This window comes from Pithys albifrons, chromosome 6 (genome assembly GCF_047495875.1).
Source record: "Pithys albifrons albifrons isolate INPA30051 chromosome 6, PitAlb_v1, whole genome shotgun sequence".
NCBI lineage: Eukaryota > Metazoa > Chordata > Aves > Passeriformes > Thamnophilidae > Pithys > Pithys albifrons.
The window spans coordinates 17,860,230-17,880,835 of NC_092463.1; the positions used below are offsets into that span (position 1 = coordinate 17,860,230).

At 41.9% G+C, this 20,606-nt stretch overlaps 2 protein-coding genes across 4 annotated transcripts in view; both read right to left on the bottom strand.

Moving 5' to 3' along the window:
• Nucleotides 1-9,860, bottom strand: part of KCNK13 (potassium two pore domain channel subfamily K member 13) — a 52,747-nt gene extending 42,887 nt beyond the window's left edge. The window contains exon 1 of the mRNA XM_071557684.1: nt 9,234-9,860. Coding sequence (XP_071413785.1) covers nt 9,234-9,573 — 340 coding nt within the window. The 5' untranslated portion in view covers nt 9,574-9,860. The remainder of the gene's footprint in view (nt 1-9,233) is intronic.
• Nucleotides 9,861-15,236: 5,376 nt separating this feature from the next.
• The window catches only part of TDP1 (tyrosyl-DNA phosphodiesterase 1), a 41,439-nt gene continuing 36,069 nt past the window's right edge, over nt 15,237-20,606 (bottom strand). For all 3 annotated transcript variants that reach the window (XM_071557685.1, XM_071557686.1, XM_071557687.1), the window contains one exon: nt 15,237-15,708. In XM_071557685.1, the coding sequence (XP_071413786.1) occupies nt 15,635-15,708 (74 nt within the window). In that variant the 3' untranslated portion in view covers nt 15,237-15,634. The remainder of the gene's footprint in view (nt 15,709-20,606) is intronic.

Sequence of the window (20,606 nt, forward strand, 5' to 3'; positions counted from 1 at the left end):
GCACCTACTGATAAATTGAATTTTCACAAGTCAGGAAGACTGAAATACTTCCACACGCCATATTCAGCCTTTGGGGATGGCAGTGTGAAATCAATGGAACACTTATGTCTCCTGAACACTATAAAAATCACAATGTTATAACACTAAAAATTTTTCCTAGCAATCTAAATTACAGTATAATATTTCAAAGATATTTCACCATTCAGATACAAATTATTTTAATTTTTAATATTAAAACTATTCTGGTTTTAAGTACTTTTTCCATGCTGAAGAAGTTTAATATATTAATTGTTGGTATGTCAGTTACCTGGACATGTTTCACTTTAACAGCTGAAATAATTCCACTGAACAGTGGTATCCATAGATAAACACAAATAGTAACAAAGACTTTATTTTTCAGTATTTTACATCTTGACCAAACCATTCTAAAATTCCTTAGGACAGTCAGCTAATCTTGGTATTTAACTTTGACAGCCTTGCCCCAGCATTTATGATTTAATTTAGAACAAATTTCTCCTTCTCTGTATATGTGGGTTAATCCAAGTCAAAACAATTATATTAATAATTGTTATAGAAATCATTATTTGAACAGACTGGTTATTAATCACTTAAGCCATACTTCAGCATACCCAGACCCTCTTTATTCCTGGAATTCATCCACTGGATAAACTAAGACTGCTCCCATAACCAGCAAGTAACTTGTTTAAATTCGTATTTTTCTTTTCTCCATTCAACTTATCCCACTTCATGGCATGTCTAATGTTCTCAGCCCTGATTAGGCTTTTGCTTTCAATTAAAAAAGCCATTTTTCCTCCAGGAAATGGGAAAACTTAGTAGTGCATGTGTCACCACTCCAGTCAGAAAGCCCTCCCTTGTTAAGTGCTGCAGTACACAGAGCTGATCTCCAGTTCAGCCTGCAGCATGTGCTCCTCAGGAACCTTCTGGCTTGGAAAATTATAGATGGCTTAGCAGTAAGTATTAGGCAGAAGTACTAGAATTATAGCAGGAAAATCAGTCCACAAGATGAGTAGGCTGGAGAGGGCCTGGCTGGAGAATGCACCCATTCACCAGCTGGCCCACATGGAGAAATCCAACACCTACTGGAGCTTTCCTTGGCCCAGTGTTTGTATGCTCAGCGTGCCAGGGAACTGCAAAGGCAGCCATGAGGACGGTGTGCTCCTCATCTCCTCTCCTCTCCGCAAAGGGCTGCAGTGGAATAGGTTGGGGCTGGAGGCTCCTTCCAATGTGCACCCAGTGACGTTGGCAACATTTCCTTCAGGCACACAGAGTTCCTGCAAAGGTCCCTGCTGCATGTCACCCAAAGGACTGTGTTCCATTTTCAGCAGTGTTTTGTGCAAGTAACATTCTGTTTATTTTCTAGCCCGTTTTTTGACGACCGTTTTTCCATCCAGGTTTATTTTTTTTTCATTCCAGCAGCAGTTAAGTTATTGTTATATCTGATTTCATTGCTTTAATTAAGTAAGAGCTTCTTATTCCATGATCAGTTCTATTTTGGACTGGTTTAAAGTTTATTTAATTTGAGATGTATACCAAGCAGGGTAGCATAACTGCACATCTCAAAGCCTGCTTCATCCTAATATTAAAATGTTGCTTTGATTTCCTGAAGGTCTAAAAAAACCAACCTGAGAAGTTCCATGTAAATTTGTAAAAATCTGCACTCTAAAAATACAAGCGAAAAATTGCCAAAGAACAAGACTTTATATGCAGTGTGCTCAACACCTTGCCTTTTTTGGGTTTGCTTTTGTTTTGTTTAGTTTTGAGGGTAACAGGGATGATGAATACATACTATAATGGAACCTGGGACAGAAAAGCCCTGGCAGAGGCAGCAAAAGGTCATCTTGTCCATTCACTGCCCAATGATCGAATTAAAGATTCTGGCATAATTCTTCTGGGGCATCTGGTTAACCTGAGTGTAAGGGACTCTGGTGATGAAATCTCCGTGGCATTCCAAGGAAAACTGCACATTTGCTTCTCTTCACTTAGGGAACTTTCTAATATACAACTGGCATCTTCTTGGTTGCAATTTAAGCCCATTCTTTTTAAATGCCTTCCTGCAATCATCCCTTTTTAAAAACTGGAAAAATGTTTGTCATTTTAAGTAGCTTGGAATTTCAGCTCCTTCCATAAGCTGACAAAGTCCTCCATACTGTTTTGCTAATTTCTTTGAATATTCTAGAATGCAGTTGAGTTGGCTTGAATGATTTGAAAAGGTCTGACAGATTTAGGGATTCTAACCTGTTCTTTTACTTTCCCCTTTCTCACAAGTGTTAATTGTACCACACAACACTTCAGAGTTGACCTTTTCAGAAGACTGATGCAGAAAAAGCCATTAAATATTTCAGCTTTCTTGGAATCATTTGTTGAGAGTTCTTCCCCTTTTCTATACAGCATTAGTCCAGTGTTTTTCTTAGTCTTTTTCACCAGTATTGTGCTGAAGAATCAGTTCATACCACCCTTGACAACCCTTGCTAACAGCACCATTTTGTATCTGTTCCTGTATTTCCATTATAATCCTTTGTCTTCACTGATCTAATTTTCTATCCATTTCCTATATGCTTCCTTCTTGTGACAGAAATCAACAACTAACTTAAAATTTAGACAGGTTTGTCTTTTATTACAGCTCCTGTCCTACGTTTCACATTTGGATCCCTTGAGCCAGCATCGTTCACATCTTTTGTGCAGGAAACTGATAGCCTGCCTTCTTTACTTTTGGTTCCTCTGAGATTCCAAATCTCTCTTTATTAAAAGTCTTGCTCTCCAAATCCCCTGGTTTCCTGTGCTTCCTCCTTTTTCTCTAATGTATAAATAACTCTGCCCACTCTGTAGTCACAGAAGTTGCCTTCTACACTTACTAGGTTAAAATCAAATCCAGAAAGGCTTTTTCTTAAGTTCTTTGTACATTTCAAAAACTGGCAAAAGAACTTGTGCTCAGCTCCCAGCACATACATCTGTAAGCAGAGAAATCCTCTCTCATGATAAAGTCATGCCCTAGAGAATGCCAGCTCCTCACAAAAAAACCTAATTCCAGTCTTCTCAAGAGGCTGCAACTGATAGCATTATTTTCTTTACAGAATTCAGAGTGGGTTTAGCTACTTGCCAATCTCATTTAAGAGTGAAAGAGAACCTGTGGCAGAGAAGTTAGAGCTCTGTTGTCAACAGCTGATCTAGTTCTGCTACTGCCTGGGTGTCCATCTGTAGATTGGGAAAGTGGGACTTATTTCACCTAAATTTCAACACTGAATTTCAACATGAGTATAAGCATCAATCTTTGCACTTGGCATATCACTGGTTTTATTGCAGTCAGGGAAGAGGAAAAGACACATTAGTATATATTAATTTATCTGACTTATTTCAGGTATCTTCTGTAAAATTGTATGACTTAAAGACTCTGGTACTAATAGAAGTAAGAAAATTTACACATGAGAATGGACATGGCCTTTCCCCTAAACTTGTGTGTTACAACTATGTGGTTTAACTTGTATTTTAACCAGTCCAAGAGAGAACATGCTAGGTTATCACATCTGTACTTCTTTTAGATTTTGCTTCTAAAAGCAAGATTTCCAGGTTCATCTAGTTCTACGCTTTCTTTCTATTACATGGTTTGCTTTGTTTAAGATTTCTATTCTGTTCTGCATATAGCAGAGACAGATGACAACCCTGTCATTATAACCAATATTCTCTTTTTCACATTTTCTCTACTTCTTTGCTTTATACAGATCTGTCATATATCACAGAAAGCTTTTGGTAAAATTAACAGTAAACTAACTGTTCATGAGCACGGCTTTCAAAGGTGGGGAATGTTCTAGTTTCTTAACAGATGCAGTCCTAGGCTGGTGGCAATTACAACTTACCTGAGTTGCCAAACACTTGGTAGTAAATGGCTTCAATTTACCTGCAACTTCCCTAAAAAGCCTTTTGCTCTAGAGATAATTTTCCTGAGGCCTTCCAAGATGAAGAGAAAGAAATCAGCCCCATTCTCACTCTCAGAGAGCACAGGCCTTTTAGGCTCAGCGCTATCAGTGCAGGGGTATTCCAAGACATTTTTAAAGTTGGCTTATAACTAGTGGCAAACTTTATGTACATGAGGCAAAAATTTCTTCTCAAAGTATCAAAATGGGAGAGGAAACATGGGAACGTTCTTCCCTTTTTTTTTTTTTGTTACTCTGCCAGCTCCCTCAAGTAAACCTATTGGTTCTTCCCCACTTCTAATTTCATAATTTCTGACTGCTATCTGTTTCCTCTTTGGAACAGAAAAAGCCTTGTTGCTCCTTTTTCTTTGGTATCTCCACTTCTATGACACTTATTGAACAACATATTTTTTATCTTGAATGAAAGTCCTCTTAATGCAAATGCATTGAGAACAACAATGACAAAATCAAACACCCCAACCCAGACCTGTTCTGTTCTATTTACGCACTGAAGACCAGAGGGATTGCTTCAATACCTTCTCCAAAAAGAGGCTCAAATAAGCCCAGGATAACTTTTTTCTTTTTCCATTTTGTTCCTCGTATATCTGTGAAATATGTCAAAGCAATGTCTTCTCTTCTAAATTTCATCTCCTTTTGCAGTGTTACTTATTCAGCCAGATATAATTTTCACTTTTAAATTATCACCATACAGCCGCTGATACATTAATTACTGCAATGACATTTTTAAGAGGCTGTATCTTGTATGCTATTTCTGCTCAATAGAATACTCAGTTTTCTGCACTGTAACTATTTCTTTGGGTATTTTGTCATTGTGGAAACTAATTGTAATGTACACATTGCCCTCCATTACATGTAGCCTTGACCAAGAATAACCAGAATGTGAGAGCTTTGGTCAAAGTAGGGAAGAGAAACTCCCCTCTTGTGTCAGAACCTTAATCACACAGCTGCATGCCAGTGTTTTTAAGGAAAAGAAGGATCTCTTTAGGATGAAATGCATATGGGTTTACATTTGGGACAAGATTTGGGATCTGATGGTGTTTTCTGAAGTTCACAATTAGGAAACTGACATTCAAGAACAAGAATGACAATACACTTCATGGGCATAAAAATGAGCTTAGCCTCTCTGAGAGTATTTCTGCTTTCACTGTTGTGCTGGATAAAGTGAAGCAGAGAGATGACAATTACACTTTATTAATGAAGGAGAGGCACATCTAGGAGCATAACTAAAACCACAGACTTGTAACTCTTTCCTCTAAACAGTAGGGCACACTACATAGGCATAACTTCCTTGAAGTGTCAGCACCACAGACCAGAGCCTGTGGTAAGAAAAATCCAGAAACTGAATCTATGAAAAAGGGAACACCAGCTACTGTGAGCTTATCATATCGTTCCATCTGGGATTACAAAGCCCCAGTTATGGCTCAGTGGCTAAAACAGGTAGTTTTGAATTATTAGGACTGCTTACAGCATAAGCAATATTTAAAGAAGAAAGATGTTAGGTAGGAGAATAAGGCACCTTGTGCTGTACAAATTCAAATAAGCACAGCATTGCCAGTCAGTCGAGGGAGGTGATTGTACCACTCTACTCTGTGCTGTGCAGTCTCACCTCGAGTCTTGTGTGCGGTTTTGGTCAGTACAAAGAAAGAACGATATTAAGCTATTAGAGAACATCCCAAGGAGGACCACAAATACAGCGAAGGGGTTAGAAGGAAAGCCTTATGAGAAGCAACTGAGGACACTTGGTTTATTCAGCCTGGAGAAAAGGAGACTGAGGGGAGACTTCACTGCAGTTACAACTTCCCTGTGAGGGAAAGAGGAGAGACAGGCACTGATCTCTTCTCTGTGGTGATCAGGGACAGGAATCAAGGGAATGGCCTGAAGTTATGCAATCCTCTCAGGCACATGGTGTGATTCTTTGGGTGCCTTGTGCAGGACTAGGAGTAGGACTCAATGATTATTGTGGATTCCTTCCAATTCAGGGTGTTCTATGAATCTAAATAGTTCAGACATGGTATGGGTTAGGTAATCACACATCGTTCAGTCTCTGTGACACCAGGAGTGAGCTTGGCCCTTGGCCCCAGGTGGAGCATTTGGTGTGGCTGCCACCCTTTGCTTAGTCTCTGTATGGTAAAGACAGAGTGATCTCAAGGCTACAAGCAGTAGTCCAGCTCTCTGGTTTAATGACCTTGGTGGTTTGCTGGGGATTATCACATGCACACACTTTTCTTTTGCAGGGCTGTAACTCCACTCAGTAGTAGGAACTGCACTGACATGGGAGAAAATGAGGAAACAGGCTCTTCCCCTGACATCGATCAGCACTCCAACCTTCACTCCCTGACTGCTGTAACATGGACAGTGCAGCTGTCTCACCCCATGCAGATTTCCCCACTGGTAAGCAATGCTTCCATTACCAACCCTTTCTAGGCAGCTTAAAGAAGATGCTCTAACTCCTTCTATCCATTCTGTACAATACACCATATGGTTTCTCATAATTTTCTGTGGCAAAAATCTCACCCTTTGCTCCAGGCAATGTTACTTTTTGGGTCTCAGGCAAATCTCTTTGCTCACCTTGCACCAAGATTTTACACCTCCAGCCCAACATGCTGCAGCTTTTTGCTGAAAGGACGGCTGCAAATTTTGACAATTTCCCCTGAAAATGTACCTCATTTTGTGAAGATTATATAATTTCCTCCTTTGCCTCACTGTTTATAAACAGTTCATAGGGAAAAGACAAGAGGCAACAAACACAAATTGAAATACAAGAAATCCCATTTGAACAAGCCAAAAACCCTCAAACACAAGCACAGGCTGCCCTGAGAGCTTGTGGTGTCCCTATCCATGGAGATATCCAAACTCCAACAGGACACAGCCCTGAGCTACCAGCTGTCACTGACCGTGTTTGGAGGGCAGGGGTTGGACTAGATGATCTCCAGAGATCCCCTCCAACTTCCAGCAGCCTGGGAAAAGGGTAGGCATATGATAAGTCAGTTTGAGCAGTTGCTTCAGGCCATTTCTTTTTAACAAGATACATTTTATTCCATTTACAGTTAAAATGAGCAGATTTTAATCAAGACCATTATATGGACTGGGGTGGGTACAGATGAGGGTTTTTTAAAAAATAAAAAATAAACAAAGTTCTTTCAGTTTTCTGAAGTTTCTTAAAGAAAAACAGCTATATATGAGATATGGGTATCTCGATGCATTGGTAAATACTTCAGTTGATACAACTGAAGTCAATAACAGTTTGTTTCCAAAGGTTTCAAGAAAAGAGTAGGATCTAGGTGCTGCCAATACCCTGGTGTGCTAATACCCTGGTTAGCACACCAGGGATCCTTTATTGCTCAGGGATAGTAGTATCCACCTATTTCCAGTGGAATTGAGGGTGCCCAAGTGTCTGTCATAAAAGATAAGTATGAAGGCATATTAATGTAGAACTACTAACATCAGTTAATATACTTGAGAAGTAACTGTATCACTGCAAAATGGGGTTACAACATTGTGGTTTTCTGAATTGAGAGAAGACTGAAGGGACCCATTGACAGCCATCTTTGAGTACCTAAGAGGCCATTCTCTGGGTATGAAGGATGGCAAGACAAATCTGAACTGCAACAAGATACACATCGGGAAAACTTCAGGGTAAAAATGCACGAGGTTAGATTTCTTGTGGAAGCTGTGGAATCTCCAGCAGTGGAGGTTTGAAAGGGCAGCTTGGACAAATATCACCAAAAAATAAAAAAGAAGTCACATATAACTGACCTCCTCTAGAAACAGAGGAAAACAAGGGGGACTTTTGAGATCTGGTCCCAGCTCTTTTTACTACGATTTTATGGCTGTAGCAAAGGTTAGCATAAACATGGTATTTTGATCACACAAGAAGCACACTTTAAGGGAGATGTTACAATGGCAAAAAAACTGCAGAAATTAAAAAAATGGGCTTAACAATGTTATAAGTTACTTTAAATTATCAATTCAGCACAGCACTGAAGCATATGTGTTGGGTCTTACAGATTTAAGGTCTAAGGACACAAAACACCCAATCTTGAAGCCCTGAGGAAATGTAAAACCAGCCCAATGACATCTTTAAGAACACAGTAACTCCAGACCTAAAAAACTCAGTATTAAGGAGGAGTGTGCGATAGGACAGCACAAACTCTCACACGTCCTACAAAAAGTAAGGCATCTCTAAACTCCTCTTCAGGAAAAAATGGTTAATTGTGATTTCCTGAAGAATTGCTGTTGGTAATTAAGCAATCATACCTCAGTGTGCATTTCACTTGCGGAGGGAGAGTAATGTGAATTCGATATACCATTACTAAGATTCAGTGACTCCATTTGTCACAGTGGTAACTGCACACAACTGGCCTGTCTTTAATGAAAGCAAGCTCCATTTCTCCAAGACTTTGTCTGCAGCTGCCTGAATGAAGCCTTTCTGTTGACACCCATGGGCTCCCTGGGGTGGTTATGTCAGTTCCTGGTGCTAACCCTTTTCATCTTAATGTACACCTGTCAGACCCCTTAGAATTTCTATTCAATATCACCTTCCCCTGAAGGCTCCTTCAGCCTGAATAAACCAGGGTTTATTTATTTATTATTACAGCAAAATAAGCTGTGCCCACTGACTTGATGGTTCTGCTTCGGAAAGCCTGGAGAGCAAAATGCCAAGTGCTTTGAAACCCAGCCTTTCCAAGTTGTACTCTTTGCAGCTGGACACCATAAAATCTGTTTCATAGTTCTTGTTAAGAACAGATGATGCACGAAAAGGGACCTTCTGAGCTTACAGCTATGAAACCACCTACCTCCAGATCTTAAGATTTGCTATAAGATTTTCCAGGATTTAAATACATACCACGATTGTTTAGAGCTTTCGGCTTTGGATGAGACTGTTCTCTCATAAAGTCTGCCACAGCATCCCGAGGACAAGCTGTTCCGCGCAGACAAGCGACAGACGCGGGGGCAACCTGGCCGCTGCCCTGCCCGCCCGGAGCACGGCCCCATCGCCAGCCGTCGGCCAGGCTGCCCACAGCTTCGGGGGCGCTCCCAGAGCTGAGCGCTTCCCGCAAGCGTGGTGCGCCCGCGGCAGCGCCTCTTTGACAGGAGAAGGCAGAAAAAGGAGCAGAGAGGAGAGAGGACCATGCCCGGCACCGGCAGGAGTCCGCTGCGAGCCCTGGAGCTGGAGAGGAGGAGAGGGGGCTGCGCATCCCCGGCCCCACAGCCCCAGTCCCGCCACCGCCGCACCGGTCCCCACCCGCCCAGCCGCGGCCGCCGGCGCGTCACACCGCTCACCGATAGTGGAAACGACGGTGCCCACGAAGTAGAAAGCGCCGGTGAAATCCCATCGGGGCCGGATGTCATCGACGCGGATGCCGGCCACGTTGGCCGCCTCGTACTCCCGGAGGAAGTGCCGGAGCTCGTCGCGGCTGAGGTTGTGACGCCGGGTGAAGTTCTCCAGCCGTTGCTCCCAGCGTTCCTTTGCCTCCCGCTCCGTGGGCAGCTCGATGGCCGAGAAGACGGCGGCGCCGCACAGCATGTACAGGAGGATCAGCACAGCCAGCAGGAGGAACCGCGCGTTGTCCGCGTTCAGGCGACCCGCGCTGGAGCAGCAGCAGCCGCCGCGACACGCCATCCTCCGCCCCGCGGCACCGACTGCCGCGCCGACACGCTACGTCGGGGCTCCGCTGTCGCCGCCGGGCATGCCGACGCCGCCCGCCAGCCGTGCGCGGGGCTCAGGGCGCTGCCGAGCCCGAAGGCGGCGAGCTGGGCTCCCGGGAGCCGGCGGGCACCTTCGCCCCGGGGCCAGGGCGCTGCCCCCCCGCGCCCGGCACGGCCCCGCGGCGGACGCGCTTCGGGCTGCAGCGCATCCTGCGGCCGAGGGAACGCTCGTCCTCGTCCCGTCCCGTCCCGTCGAGCTCCTCAGCTCCACTGCACGCCGCGCCGGGCTCCCGTCCCCGCCAGTTTCATATCCCCTTCCTGCCCCCGCCCCGAGCACGTCGGAGCGGGGCGCAGGGACAGGCACTGCCAGGCGCCTCCTGCCTGCCGGGGGACGAGGCGGGACCGGCGGCAGCCGCGGGGCTGCTCTGCCCGGGCCCCTGGGGCCGCGCCATGGCCTCCGAGGGTGTCCCCAAAGCTCCGGGCCCAGAGCTGGCAGGGCGCGCCGACAGGGGCGGCTGCCTCGCGGCCTCCACCTCTCAGAGGGCGGTGGGCTGCCCCCTTCCCTCCCGGCCTGTGCCCAGCCCCGGCTGTGGGGCCGAGATCGCTCCAAGCACTGGAGCCCCTCACAGAGATCGGGAGTGAGACCGTTCAGTCGATGATATGCCCCTTACTATCAGAGCCAGGCAGTTAAATGCCACCCTGACATCCGATCCCGTCAGGTCTCGGAAGCTCAGCGGGTCAGCCCAGGTCAGTACTTGGATGGGAGTCCTCCTGGCAATACCGGGACTGTACGTTCTAGCCCCGAGGACTTCACTGTCACTGTCCAAGCTCGCTCGGCCGTGGCAAATGAACCTGAGGAGTTAAATGGTGGGGCCAGTTCTGCGCACGCTGTGCCTCACCTAAAAAATCCACTGCGCAGGCTGGAAGGGCACACCCACGTGGGGAGAGCCCTTCCCAAATCTTCGTTCTCGAAGCTTGGCCATGATGGTGACTATCAAAGCTATAAAAATTACCGCCCCTTGCCAAAAGAGGGCACCTTACTCCTCCACAGAGTTGGTTACCCACCGCCTTCCCGACAAGGTGTTACATCTCCGTCCTCTAGCGCTGAGCAGTCGAGAGGAAATCGTGTAGGGCAGACTGAGGCAGCTCTCCAGCTGCAATGTGGTTTAAAAATGAGGTGTGTAATTTACAGGTTCAAAGAGCTCTTCATCCAAATCTTCTGGAAATATCATCTTACTATAAGAAGAAAACGCTCAACTCAGCAGTATCTGGCAGTTACTACAGTGCTGAATTCTACTCTAAAATTAACAGAGCTGAATTCCAGCCTCTGAAGAACACCTCTCCAGTGAAAGACAGCATACATATATTTTTTTAGAAAGCAGGTTAAAAAGCTATTTACTGTAACATCTACTCCCTCCTCCTCCCTTTCTATTAATTATGTTGCAATCAAAATGCAATGGGACTGAGCACTAAGGTCTTAGTAATTAGAAATCTCCCACAATGGTGGATAATGGTACACTCAGGTGTAAGAGTCACTGATGGTCTCACAGCCTGAGGTATATTTGGGTATTGGTCTGACCCCTGGGGGTGCACTGGGGGCAGTTCTCTGCCAGTATTTGGGAGAGGCTCACCAGCTGCGTGGCAATGACTACTTGGGCAGCCGACACAGGGAACGTGTCTTTTCCTCATGTTACACGGTAAACCAACAGCCAAGAACGAATGGGAACTCATGCTTCCTTCTTTTTTCCTATTTGTTGTTATTCATAGGAGATATATCATGTTGCAGGTTTTTATTCCCTCAGCATTAGTCTTCAGCATAGACTGACATATGGCAATTAAAATTAGCAACAATGATGGAAGATACTAAATACTCAAAAATAGACAATATGCCAGTCAAACTAACCAGACCCTGTGCCAAGTGCTAAAGGCAACCACATGCTTCCAGAAAAAGTGCTGGTGTATCTTTAAAATTATTGATCCTATTAGAGGGGAAAAAAACCCCCAACCTATACTTCCCTGCTTTGCCAGTCAGAGAGAAGACAGAACTCAATCACTGTGGTCCCAGCCAGCACAGACAGCAGAACTGAGCAAGCACCCTCAGTCCGCACCAAAATCTCCACCCTCAAAGCTGTTCTAGGGAGGCTTGGATTAGCACAGCAGGAAAAGGAGCCTTTAAGTGCTTGCAACCATGACATCAATGTGACTGCCCAAAGGAATGTGAAAAACAATCACGCTATCCTAAGGATTACCCAAGGAAAATTGTTCAAGGTAATTGAGTTCCCCCTTATTTACATATTATTTTGTTAGTGTGGAATAGTTATTTTTGCATTGATCTTGGGCATAGAGGGAGTTATTACATTAATGCAGCTAGGAACATTTGGCACAATTTTGAAAGACAATGAAGTTTACTACTGTCGCTAGTCATAAAAAGTTGCAAATTTCATTAATTTGTCAAATTTGATCTTCACAAAACTAAAACAGTATAAAGCATATGCAGTGATTTAATCATCTCTCAAAAGAGTGGCTTTACAAGGGTGTGCTCCCTATTAAGGGATAGACCGAGCTGATATTGACTGGAATCCTGAAGATGAAAACGAGATGGCTGACACATATCAAAGGCATAGCACCTTCTGCTGTTTTAAGCTCCTTTTCTTCCTTTACTCTCCTATTTAATTAAGGTACTCATTCTAAGGAATACTTTCTTGTAAAAAAGGTCACCATATCCATTGCTCTAGGATAGATAGCTAGAAAAATTGGAGTGTGTGGAGAGCACAAACATTGTAAAGACACAGTCAGCCTTTCAGAATATTTAAGCAAGGCTGAATAGAAAAATGCAGTATGTTCACTGGCATAAGCGAAAAATAATCTTTTAGTTTCAGGTGAAAAAGTGGTTAAACATGTATCTGATATTTAAATTAACCCAAATCAAAGTTAACAACTTGAGAGCCTGAGCCCCGAAGGCACTGCCATTAAAACCTCAGTACAGTCACTTGTGGCATCATTATCAGGAAACCTGCTACGTTTGCCCTTCTCCCCAGCACCACAAGTACACAGCTCCCTGGGGTCTGTATGTGTGGGCATTTAGTGACAACAGATTGGTGGTGGTGAGGCTTAGCATGATTATAAAATAGTAGGATAAAAAAATGTATTTACCAGTTCTGTTGATAATGTTTAATGACAACCCTGTAATTAAGATACAATCACTGAGTACTCTAATAACGATTACCAAAAAATGTCTGGTCAGAATAGAATTATTATTCATGTATCATCAAATTACTTGGAAGACTCATGCAGAGATTTAGTTACTGTCACTCATTGACAGTATCAGTACTTTTTAATTAGAGATCTACTCTGAGATCTCCTTTGAAAGTGATTAGCTAGTGCACTTAACCAAAAATCACTGCTTACACTGGGAGAAGCTATAGGAGAGCTGAAATTTACTGCTGAGAAAACTTTATACATAGAAGAGCAGGAATACGAAATAGGGAATCGTAGAATTATTTAGGTTGGATAAAACCTTAAGATCATTTAGGCCAACCTACAATCATTAATCTATCACTACCAAGTCTACCACTAAATCATATCCTTAAGTGCCACATCTACACATCTTTTAATACCTCCAGGGACTGCGTCTCCACCACTTGCCTGAGCAGTCTGTTCCAGTGCCTGACAATCCTCTGTGCAGAACTTTTACCCAATATCCAATCTAAACCTCACCTGGTGCAGCTTGAGGCCATTTTCTCTTGTCCTGGCACTTGTGACCTGAGAAAAGAGACCAATCCCCACTTTGCTACACCCTCCTTTCAGGCAGTTGTAGAGAGCAGTAGTTTTTCTCCAAGCCTTCTTTTTTTTCTCCAGGCTGAACACCCCCAGCTCCCTCAGCTCCTTCTCATGAGACTTGTTCTCCAGATGCTTTCACCAGCTCCATCACCCTTCTGTGGACTTCAGCACCTCAGTGTCTTGTAGTGAGGGGGTCAGAATTGTACACAGAATTGAGGGTGTGGCTTCACTAGTTCCAAACACAGGGGAAGAATCACTGCCCTGTTCCTGCTGGCCAAACTATTTCTGATACAGGCCAGGATGCTGTTGGCCTTCTTGGTTACCTGGGCACACTGCTGGTCCATCTTCAGCTGGAATGTTGCTTCTTGCCTTCACAAACTAGAAGGCACTTAGCAGTTAAGATGGTTGAACCCGGCTGTAAAAACTGTATTTTCAAAAATAAGAAATGTGAAAACTTTTTCCATCTCTTTTCCTTCAGTTAGTAATGTGTGCCATTCTAGTCCTCTTGGGGAACATAACATTTCATTTATAGTTAGGGAACACTCTATAGGAACACTTTTATTTGAAGATATTTGCAAATTAATTTTTAGAATTAGGAAAGTGAGGCAGAGATAGAAAGGGCTTAAAGTCCCTATAAAGGACTACTAATAATTGTTGGCCAACCTAGAGCTCTTAAAGATTTACTCATGTAAGGCCATCTTCCTAGAGAATTTCTCTAATTCTCACAGAATGAAAATTATTAAAATAGTAATATTCTGTTTAAAAGAAAGTCTAAGAATGAAGTTGCCATCTCAGTTTTTAGAGCTCAGTGCTCCATTTCCAAGTTGCCTTCCCCAGTCTCCATCGTTTTACGCTCATCAGAGACAGAATCAGTTTCTGCATGTAACATGAACAGGAAAGAGTGCATACAGAATTGAGGAAAGGTGAAAGCAGGAAGCAATCTTCCTGTCTGTTCCATGGACATCCCAGCAGCACACTGATCTATACTCAACTTACATTATTTGCACAGTTCTCAATTCCAGATAAAGCAGTTAGAATGATTACTGAGCCCCTACATTGCCAAAATGAGCAACCCGAACACCCACATTTTGGTATTTGCTGTGAACATTGTGTAAAATTCCTCTCTTTTCTAGGCAAGGCTATTCCCCTATCTAGATCCATTTACCCCTGAGTATGGGACTGTACAATAATTTCCCCAAGAATGACTCAAAGCCACAACTTTTTGAGAGAACTTGAATGTGAGAGAAGGTAGAGAAAAAAAGGGAAAGAATCTGAAAGATGGAAAAGAAACAGTACTTCAAAGAATTTCTCTGTGGATTGGTCTGTGATGGTATAGGAAATGAAAGACAACTTCTTGCTAAGCAGATGCGATAACAATTTCCTAAACACACACCTTCTCTGTGGTAATTTTTTAATGAATCAGGAACATATATTAGATAAATACTAGAAAGTAGTGCTCTCCCAGTGTACTCCAAACCGTCTGGGGGATGACACTGCAAGATGAATGTGGCAGCACTGGAACAGCTACCCAGTTAGGTTAGTTGGAATCCAGAGTAAAACACTCTGAAATTAAGTACCACAAGATTGCCAGGCTCCAGGACCTCTTGTTCATATATCCCATAGCACTATTTAAGATTACTCCACAGCACTCAAGCCCATCCACTGTAATTTAGTGGTTTGGACAGTACCTGAGTGTCTGCGATGGGGAAAAAAGGAGATTAGGAAATAACTGAGAAGCCATCAAATACTGCAAGAAACCAGACCAGTGAATAGTAGTGCTTGCATTAAAAGTGATCATTGCAAAGTAAAATTCCAATCCCAAATGTACACACTTAGAAGAAGACAGAAGAAAGGATATATAAACAAGGTTGACTTTATTTAAATCTTACATAGAATAATTTTTATTCCAGCTACTGGGGTCAACTGAACAGTCTCACAGAACAGTAATTTTTCAATTCGTTACAGCTAAAAATGGAGAGAGAGTATCTGGGAACAGTTCAAATCTTGAAAAGCATATTAGGAACCATAGTAAGGAAAAAGCATATAAAAAGGTATCAAAAAAAGCGGGTTCCCTTATAATAATATGGTTATAGATTTTCCAGGAATCTCTCCATTATCAACATTTAAAGTTTTATTTCAACTACAAATTAGCCATTATAACAGACATTATAGCTTGCAGAACAGAAATAAGCAATCTTGCAAGTAGCATGGCAGGCTCAGTGTCAGCAAGTGAAATGTCAGAGTACTGGAAACATTCAGGATGGAACCCACATATTTCCATGTGTATCAGGGGCATCAGTGTAAGGAATATTCCAAATCCATGGCTGATCTGTAAACCAAAACAAAAACATACTGACAAATTCATTTATTAAATACAAAATTTTGATTCTCTTTGTCCCTTTCCTTTGGAGGGAGAGGAAGGTCAAAATTCCCACTGATTTTCAGAAAACTTCACATGCAATTTTGGTTTACTGGAAATCTTTGTTCAGCTATTTTTTAAAACTGTAAGATTTAAAGTTTTCAAAAGGCTCTGCTTTTTCCCCAAGTACTATTTTAAATATAGTTATATCATAACCCAACATGCTCCTTACTGGCTATATAAGAATTGTATTTCAGACTATACACAAAATGCAACCGAACTTGGTTAGGCCCAGTGGCAGCCAGTTTTGAGTTGTGTTGCTCTTAACCCAAGGGAGTTATAAATAAGTACTGTAATATATCAATATTTTTCACATGGACAGTAAGAATTCAGTACCTAAAGAATGACAGTGCCTGACCTCTGAAAACTTTATGTTCACCCCTCACTTCTTCACACATTACCTCTTTAGATGAGCAACAGATTTGCACCATACAGTTCCCTCCCTTCCACTTCTCAGAATAGAGAAGCTATTCCCACCCTTGGGAAGGAGAAAAGGCAACACAGCAGGAGCCAATTGCTAGCTTTGCAACCTGCTCTAGGCTTTTCCTCCTGCATGTTGCAGAAATGCACCTGCTTTATGAAGCCAAGTTATTATTCTACGTTTTTCAGAAATACAGAGAAAAAGCCTTCAACCCTTTCAGTGAGTTTTCTCAATTAAGAAATTTATATAAATCTACCCTTCTTTTCTCCATCTACATAATGAACCCTGAAAGAAGACAGTGACATTAATCTGTAGAATGCATAAATTAAACTGAATTGTACCAAGGATGATGGGAATAGCTATTGATCAGGAATACTGTTGCCCAGTTTTAAATTTGCAGGATGTAATGCCAGCTCTCACAACATCAGAAGTGAGAATTCCTGTAGCAAGGAATGGAGAGTAAGAAAGTGACAGAAACAGCAACAAAGGGCTGTATAAATTGTACAACACACTGTGACAAGTATCACAGCAATGAAACACGGGGCAGTGAGAGCATTGCTATTGAGTACTCATTTACTTGCTACTGGAGTGTCCTTAATCCTATTACTGTAGTTCCATATGTTGCAGTGAAACATATCCCAGCTAGGCAAATGTTTTACCAAAGTGGCTGTTTACAGGAGGAGGGTAGTTGGTTCCTTTTGCTTACAGTAGACAGATGATTTCCAAGCATAAAAAAAAAAGGCATCAGAGACCAGAAGAAATTGTAGCACTCAATTTCCAGTGCACTGGCAGAAAAGCTCCCTAAGATTCTGGCTGAACTGCAGGATATCTGGACTTTGAGTGATCTTTTAAAAAAAAGTAGCACCAGTATTTCCCTAAGCTTCTTTTATCAGTCTCCTGCTGGAGAGCCAAGTGTACCTTTTGTATTTTAGGTGAATACGCAAACACGTAGTAAACATAAACAGTTATAGGAATGGGTATGCAAATGTTGGGAAAAGCATTGAGCATTTCCAATGTACATTCAGATTTGAACACTGACCTCTAGCTATGATATCAGGATAAACCCAGTTCCACTCCAGCACTGGAATCTGTTACTTAGAGTACATTATGCAGTTTGGGCCTACCCATTTTTACTACCATCTGCAGTTACTCTGCTTAATTCAGCAGAATATACTGAAGAAGACTTAGATGCACAGAAATAACCTCAGTCATCCCCTTAAAGGGCTGAAAGACCTCAATACCTAATTCAATTCCTTCTAATTGTGGCTATCTAAATAAAGTTTTCTCAGTGTAGCTATTAATGTACTGGGAACTTTGTTCCATTAATGGGACGTTGTTGGTTTAACAAGCCACCTTATAGCATTTTAATTTAAGTATTTTAATAAGTCATGTGTAGAACTATTGCTGAAATCAATTATAGTTCAGTTATTTTTAAAATGTCAGATCAAATTTAAAATTATTTATGACTTTGGATAGGAACTATATCAGCAAAAGGACGACAGTGACTGTGCACAAATACGCTGCTTACTGTTGCACACTAAAATGATTGCCAAATTTCTGAAAGCTAATTCCTTTGACCTTCTGGCAGTGAGGTGTGGGGAAAGCCCCATTAAATACATTTTTAATGTGTCCTCAACATACTTACACTCCACACATTTGAAGCTCAGTGGTTATTTTGTCTCAACCACGCTTCACTGGAGTTAGTGCTGTCCAGAGGGCTGGTACCACTGTTTCCCTCTGGCCTCACATACAAGCAGAACTCCAGCACTAGAGCAAAATAAACAGGGCCCCTCCAACCCCACTGCTACTTTCAGGTTATCTGAAAGCTCAGGCAGAGTGCTATTTTAGTTGTACTCAGGCAGACTTTTGAATATTCTCTCACAACTGAATAGACTATGACATTTTATTTAGAGATAGAGAAGCCCTGGAGTATGTTTTTTTTTTCTTTTTGAGTTAACACCTGATTAATCATTCAAAGAATCTGTGCTGGCAGGCCATCTCAAAACTTCATATTCTCATACATATGACAGATGGCAGTACAGTCAAAAACAGGAACATGCAATTGCATAGCAAAGTATGAGATGCAATCAAAGTATCTCTGTGATCTTCTCCCTGCAGTGTAAAATACAGGTGTCTTGCACTGTGAGTGAAGACCTGGATGAGAGAATTCCTGGTTGATTTCTAAAGCCAGATTCTTATTCAACTTCATTGAAAACTGTAGTTTCAAAGTAGTAAGTTTTCACATATATAAGAAAGGTTACTCAGAAAAAACCCAGTTCTTCAAGTCATTCTACATATACATTCTAACATGGCAAACTCAATCCCTCCTGCATGAAGCTGGGAAGCTCCTCCTTCAGCATTTGCAGAAGGTGCACACTACACTTCAGTCTATCTTCTCCCTTCCCTCTGGATAAGTATGACATTTAGAAAGGAACTAATCTATTCTTCTCAATGCAAAAATCATACCTAAAAGATCTCAACACAGAAGAAAGGCAGATGTGGAATACATGTAGAATCTATAATAATATTCACAAACAAGGCAATGATTCCTGAAGGCCAGGACTGTGACCACTTGGGGGAAAAAAAAAGAAAAAGAAAGCACAACTCAGCACTGCAGTTTAGATGCAGGATTTGTTGTTTCTCAAAGGGTTGATGTGATGAGAAAAAAAGTCCTTTGCGCTTTTCTGAGGCCTCTCCCAAGTTGTTATAAAAAACCCTGCTACACTTACGTATCAAAGTTTCAAGTTGCCCCCATACAATAGATGCTTTCCTCAGTCAGTAAACTGTGTTACATCTAAATCACAAATCAAGTGATATTCCTTCACTATGGCAAGCAGCTTGTACCTTTTTCCATGTAAAGGCACAGAGAAACCCTGGGGCTGTATCCCTTTGTGTTATGTAACCTGTTGTAAGAAACTTCACAATAGGGTGAAACAAAAGTAAACAAAACAAAAGTCCTCAAGCACTCTAAATGAAATGTGCTTTGTTTCATGAGAGGAACAGGCCAACTTGTATTGGTAAGAGAGGTAACAGCAATATTGTAACTGGGATGTAATGATGGGGCTCAATGAGAAGATAATGTTATACAAGAAAATAGCAGTACTTATCTGAAAGATCTACAGGGAAATAAGAATCTGAATACTATCCAAAAGCACAAAGAGATTTTATTTATAAAGATATCTTCCCAAGTAAGATAGGCTGTTTTGTACATGTTTCCCAAATACTAGACTGGATAGTTTTCAGCTAGTTGCTAAAAGTTGAGGTCCTTTGTCACGTCAGAGTAAGAATGATCTTAATCTTCATTTTAAAACTGCCAGAGCAAAATATGCATGTTATTCTCTGCAACAGGGAAAGATGCAAGCTATGTATATCATGCATAATATAACTGTTTTGTGCTGGTAATTTAAAGCAGCTGGGAAGAAACAGTCCAAAGGAAAAATGCCCAAGTAAAAGTCCTCTGTGCAATCTTAACTCTGATCTGTCAGCATGTCATACTCTGACATTTCCTCAGTTCAACTACAAATTTTGCACTCTGCACAAGATGGTGAAAATCACATTGAAGTTCCACTAACTAGACTGGACATCATACATCTATCCTGAAAGAGAATAACCAAAATAAATTGCTTTTTAAAATTCTTGAATTATCCAACTATTGAAGCAAAGTATTAACCACCTGGTGAATTTGCCATCTCGTGACAGTGCCCTCAGCTAATGATCTGAAGCATTTTGGAACATCTCCTTTAGTCAAACAAGCTTTGAGCTCAAAGGAATTGGCTTGTAACATGTGCAAATCAGATCAGACAAGTGTCCCTTCTGGTTTTCAAGTCCGCAACCGTATCAAAACATTGCATAGAAGTGGTCAAACTAAATGGTGACTCTAACTCAAGTAACTATGCTGCTACCAGCTACGGTTTGAGACTCAGTTGAATTTTATTCTTTATTCCCTTCAGGAAGATCAAATGACTCAGGTTGGCAGAAGCAGGTAGAGTTTACCTGTCCAAGTATTGTACATGTCTCTGTGCAAGTCCGAAGCACAGCTGAAAACTTGGGAATATTTTAACTATGTCACAGAGATAATATATGTCACAGAGATAATATATCATAATTTCCCTACTGAAGACATCTTAAAGCACATCAATACATCCTTCAGTGACTACACTTTAGCCTATGATTATACTTCAGTGATGGATAATCCATCTCTCTGTGAGAGAAATACAGTGCAAAACCAGCAAGTTATCTGTCACACAATGATCTCAATTTATACTATTTAGAAATCTTTGGAAGAAGAGGGGGAAGAAAATCTTCATGATTGTTTCACCAAGACATCCTGTTTTTCTGGTTTGCCTAAAATTGAGTTTTAGAATGAATCCCCTTGACTAATGAAGCA